The sequence below is a fragment of the Alligator sinensis genome, unplaced genomic scaffold (assembly GCF_000455745.1).
Source record: "Alligator sinensis unplaced genomic scaffold, ASM45574v1 scaffold1434_1, whole genome shotgun sequence".
In the NCBI taxonomy this organism is placed as follows: domain Eukaryota; kingdom Metazoa; phylum Chordata; order Crocodylia; family Alligatoridae; genus Alligator; species Alligator sinensis.
The window spans coordinates 113,344-118,609 of NW_005843168.1; the positions used below are offsets into that span (position 1 = coordinate 113,344).

Sequence of the window (5,266 nt, forward strand, 5' to 3'; positions counted from 1 at the left end):
GCTTGCTCTGGGGTGGGTGGCTGGGCGTAACAGCTCTGCGGTGGGTGGTTGGGTGTACTGGTGCCGAGGGCGGCTGGCTCTGGGGTGGGCCGGGCTGGGTGTTACACTGTGTGTGTCCCCCTCACGCCCAGGTGCAATGATGCTGTTCGAGTCCTTCCAGGCTGAGGCCCCCGGGGTCCGGGTTGGTGCCGTGGCGACCCGGATTCCTGGGTAATCTCTGCACGAGCGGCCCAGACGCCAGGGTCCACCCCTCTGGAGCCTCCCATGACCCCGTGACCCCCAACATTAAAGACCCCTCTTTTCACAGCCTGGAGTCTCTGCCCCGGCACCTGGGTACTCCCAGGTGTGGGAGGGGCGAGGGTGGGAGCAGGGGCTGGGAACCCGGACGCCTGGGTTCCCTCCAGCTCTGGGAGGGCAGTGGGGCCTAGGGATGCCTGGGTTCTCTCTCTGTCGCCCCCTGCTGGCCACTGGGGGAGGGCTCCGCTGGCCTTCCTAATTTGCATAGCCCCGCCCAGGCACCTCCTGCCCTCATTTGGGGCCACACCATGCCCCTCCCGGCCCCCAGGAGGACATGGGGACCCCTCCCCCAGCCTCTGTGGAGTGGGGAGGCAGACCCCGGGGGCCCCTGGGCTCCAGCTGGGCGGTCACCCTGACCCCGGAGGGGGCAGGGCAAGGGGATCCCACCAGGGTCTGAGCAGGGGAGAAGGGGAGGAGCTCGGTGACTTCAGGCCACATGCTCAGGTAGGAGTGGGGGTGCTATAAGGGGGTGGGGCCTCGGGGTGGAGCTAAAAGGGGCGGGGTAGTGGGGGATTAGGACAAACAGGTGGGGGCAAAGGGAGTGGGGTACTGGGGGAGGGGTGTTTAGGGATGAGGTTGCAATAGGAGGGGCACTGGCACCTGGGGTTAGGAGGGCGGGGCACAGGGTGGAGTTTTGCCCAGCTGCCTGGGTTCTTTAGCCCCACCCCCCAGAGTGGGGGGGAGGGGCCTGGATGCTGGGTCCCCTGCCCCTCCACCAGGATCCCTCACAGCCCCCTGCTCCCCCCAGGCCCCCGAAGGTCCCCCCATCCCTGGGACAGGTACTGGCCATACTGGGCTCACTGGTGCTGCTGGGGGCTCTGGGCTCGGGGCAATGGCTGCGGGGGGGCGGTGGTGCTGGTTATGGTCTCTGGATCGTGTGCGCCCCTGGGGGCTGCGCCCAGCCCCCCACTGCACCAGGTAAGTGCCCAGATGCCTGGTTTCTCCAGGGGCGGGGTGCTGGGAGCACGGACCTCTGGGGCTGGGGAGGCGGGCGCTGGGAGCTCGGCCGCCTGGGTACTCTCTCCCCACTCCAGACTACGTGGAGGTCCCCCGGGCATTGCTGCTCCTGTCTCTGGGCCTGGGTCTTGTCTCCGTGGCGCTGAGCACCCGCGGCCTCTCCCAGCCCCAAGCCCTCCTGCCCAGCACCGCCGCCCTCGCCGCAGGTACCTGCCCCCACCTCTCTTGTCCCTGTCCCCACCCCTGGTGCCCCATCCGTCCGGACACTCACCCCCCTCAACCCCACAGGGCTCAGCGCTATGGTTGCCATGGCCGTGTTCGCCCATGGTGCTGCTGGCACCGAGCCTTTCACCCGTGGCCATGTGGGCTTTGGGCCCGGCTTCCGCCTGGGCTGGGCTGTGGGGCCTCTCTTCCTCCTGGCGGGTGAGTGAGGCAGCTGGGGGTAACGGCAGGATGCACCCGGCTCTGGGGTGGAAATGCTGTGAACAGCTGCACATAATGGCACAGAATACTGCAGTTGCAGTTAGCTCTGGGGTGGAGCACCTGCATATAACACTGCAAATGGAGTCCAGGATGCAGCTGGTTTTGGGGTGGATTGGCTGGGAGCAGCTGCATATAACAGGGCGCAAGATAGTGAAGAGGCAGCCAGCTCTGGGGTGGGTTGGCTGGGAATAGCCAAATGTAACAGTGCCAAATTGAACACAGGATGCGGCCAGCTTTGGGGTGGATCCACTGGGAATGGCTGCATGTAACAGGGCACAGGATAGTGCAGATGCAGCCAGCTCCAGGGTGGAACAGCTTGCAATGGCTGCATAGGATGCAGCTGGCTCTGGGGTGGGCCAGAGGGGCGACGGCTGCCCCCAGCTCCTTCTGTCCCTACCCCAGCAGGCGCTGCAAATCTGCTGAGCCAGCGCCCAGCCTGCACCTGTGCCGGAGGGGCCCTGGATCCATCCAGATCCTCTAGGTCTGTGACGGGGGCTGGGCAGGGGCTGTGGGTCAGGAGTGAGGGGCACCGGCGGGCGGGGGAGGGGCAGGAGTTCCATGGCAGTTGCCCCCCAGGAGGTCCCAGGCAAGTGATTGACAGGTCCCACCAGCCCTACCCCTGGGTGCCCGGCAGGGCCCGATCCTGTGGCATCAGGGGGCCTGATCTTGGCCTACCGGGAGGGCCCGATCCCTGGTGACAGAGGGGCCCCATCCTGGGCCCGACTGCCTGGCACTGTCTCTCCACTCGCAGGTGCCCTGGACCCGGCCGTGGCAGCAGGATGGTGCTGCTGCAGTGGGTGCGACAAGTCCTTCCCGTGCTCAGCCTGGCGCTGCTGCTGCTGGTGGCCGGCGCCCCTGGCTGGCTGCGCCTGCGCTCAGAGCTCGGCCCCGCGGCCCTTGGGCTCTGGGCACTGTGCGCCGATGGCGCCTGCCTGCGCCTGCCCCCTGGCCCCGGTAACGCCCGCTTTGTCCCCCTGGTGCCCCTTACTCCTGACCTGCAGCCCCCTGCCCCCCCTGCCCTGCCGGTTCCCCTCACTCCCGACTGCAGCGCTCTGCCCTCCCAGTGCCCTTCATTTCTACCCCCCAGGGCTGCTGGACGTCTCGCGGGGCCTGATGCTGGTGTCCTTGCTCGCCGCCTTCATCCCCATCCTCTGCCTCCTGGGCCCTGTCGCCCGCTTCTTCGGCCGCTTCTTTGCTGTCTCGATGGCCTCCTACATCACCAGCCTGGTTGCAGGTGGGCCCAGGGGCCAGCTGCATAGACCGGCAGCTTGGGAGGGCGGAGATGTGGCCAGGTCTGGAGGGGAGCCACTGCATATAACACTGCATGCACAGGGTGTGCGAAGATGCAGCCAGTTCTGGGGTGGAGCCACTAGGTAACAACCCCATATACAAGCACACAGGGAGCGTCGAGATGCAGCCAGCTCTGGGTGGGAGCCGCTGGGTAACAGCTGCAAATATCAGCACATAGAGAGGGGGAAGATGCAGCCAGCTCTGGGGAGGAGCCAATAGGAACAGCACACAGGACAGATGGAGATGCAACCAGTTCTGGATGGGAGCTGCTGGGTAACTACTACATACAACAGCATGTAAGGAGGAGCAAGATGCAGTCAGCTCTGGGGGAGCTGCTCTGTAATGACTACGTATAACAGCACATAAGGCAGGCCAAGATGTAGCCAGCTCGGGGGCGGGCGTAGCCGCTGGGTAGCGGCTGCATATAACAGCACATAAGGAGGGCTGAGGTGTGGCTGACTCCGGGGAGGAGCCACTGGGTAACAGCCCCATATAACAGCACATAGGGAAGGGCAAGATGCAGCTAGTTGTGGGGGGAACAGCTGCCCATAGCAGAGCACAGGCAGCCGAGGCCAAGATGCAGCCAGCTCTGGAGGGGAGTGGCAGACTAGCAGGCAGGCAATGCGGCTAGCTCTGGGGGGGGCAGCGGCTGCGTGTAATGCCCCCCCGCCGTCCCCTCCAGGTGTGGCGTCACTGCTGGCCATGGGCTCCTTTGCACTCTGGGCCTCGCGGACTCCCCCACACCCACTGGTGGCACGTGCCTACGGCTGGGACTTCTGCCTGGGCTGGGCCGGCTGCCCCACCTGCCTGCTGTCCGGTAGGCGGGGCTTCTGGGGGGCGGGGCTTCATAGGGATGGGCAGCCAGTGAGGGCAGCCTCGTATGGACAGGCAGCCAGTGAGGGTCTGGGCATTGGAAAACCTAATAGCAGGGGCTGGGAAATGGGCACAGGGTTCCCCAATGGGGCGGGGCTCGAAGAGGTGTGGCCTAGCCTCCAGGGGCGGCCTTACATACCATTTCCCCACCCTCTGTGCCTTGGTTTCCCCCAGGCGTGACAGGCCTCATTGCACACCGGTCCCTCTCAGCCTCCACTATCATCTTGGCTCCACCTCCTGCCTGACCGCCAGCCAATCCTGGACCTCCACAGCTGCCCGTTGCCCTATGGCTCGCAGCCAGGACTACTTTCTCCATCCTGAGGATCCATCTGCCACCCTGGCCCCGTTACCCCTTCATTTCATGGCGCTGGGGACTACTTTCGACCCTGGTATCACGTATCCTTCTGCCACTGGGACTCTTTGCCCCTGGGATTTACCCCCGCATATCTGGAGATATCTCTCCTCCCCAGGGACTATTTCTCATTGTGCCCTTGAAATATCGCTCCGCCAAGCTTCCTGTAGCATGAGAGAATATCCCTCTGCCACCGGGACTACTTTCTGTCCCTCATGCCATTAAATAGATCTCTGCAATTGGGACTACTTTTTCTTTTAGATTACTATCAAATATCCCTCCACCACTGGAAATAATTAACCTAGATTCTAATTAACGTTCCCATCTCCCAATCATATCCCTCCCGTGATGGGACTATTTGATGTCATCGTACAACTGTGTCCCTCTACAGCCGGGACTATTTAACCATCTCACTCCCTGGCATTATCACGTGTCCCTCTGCTGTTGGGACTACTCGCCCACATGCAGGTGCCGTCTGATATCCCTCCGCCCCCAACAGGCCCCACCCAGAGGTAGCAGCTCCCGGACGCCTGTGCCCCCCATGACACGCTGGCCCCACCGCCCCGGGGTGACTGACACAGGGTTCCTACATATCATCCGCCCTGCCCATAGTCCCCCGTGGCCCCAGTGGGTTGCGATGGGTCTGGAGCCCCCCAGGGGCCCCCGTTGCCCAGTCCGCCCCCCAGAAGGTTCCATGACAGTTGAGGGGCCGGATCCTGCCGGGGCCCAGCCCAGGATACCGGGGTCCCCCATACGCAGCAGGTGCCGCCCCCCGCGCCGGCTTGGGGGGCGGGGCCTGGAGAGCCCAGGTGCCCGCTCCGGGGTTGGGGGTCCCGGCTGACGCGCGCCCCCCACAGGCGGGCTGGGAGATGGTGTCGCTGCAGAGGGCGGCCGCGGCGCTGTCCTTCCTGGGGCTCCTGCTGCAGCTGCTGGCGCTGGTGACGCCGCACTGGGCCGGCGTCGGGACCCACGAGTTCGAGACCAGCGTGGGGCTGTGGACCCTGTGCGTGGGGC

General features: G+C 64.9%; 1 protein-coding gene and 1 pseudogene across 1 annotated transcript in view; both read left to right on the forward strand.

Moving 5' to 3' along the window:
* Nucleotides 1-4,197, forward strand: part of LOC102388404 — a 9,499-nt gene extending 5,302 nt beyond the window's left edge. Inside the window, exons 6-15 of the mRNA XM_025194184.1 lie at nt 1-16; nt 132-210; nt 1,046-1,215; nt 1,332-1,460; nt 1,543-1,677; nt 2,143-2,218; nt 2,489-2,691; nt 2,825-2,971; nt 3,710-3,844; nt 4,075-4,197. The exon at nt 1-16 is cut by the window's left edge and continues 131 nt beyond it. Of these exons, the coding sequence (XP_025049969.1) occupies nt 1-16; nt 132-210; nt 1,046-1,215; nt 1,332-1,460; nt 1,543-1,677; nt 2,143-2,218; nt 2,489-2,691; nt 2,825-2,971; nt 3,710-3,844; nt 4,075-4,145 (1,161 nt within the window). The 3' untranslated portion in view covers nt 4,146-4,197. The remainder of the gene's footprint in view (nt 17-131; nt 211-1,045; nt 1,216-1,331; nt 1,461-1,542; nt 1,678-2,142; nt 2,219-2,488; nt 2,692-2,824; nt 2,972-3,709; nt 3,845-4,074) is intronic.
* Nucleotides 4,198-4,602: 405 nt separating this feature from the next.
* LOC112548427 overlaps nt 4,603-5,266 on the forward strand; it is a 1,980-nt pseudogene continuing 1,316 nt past the window's right edge.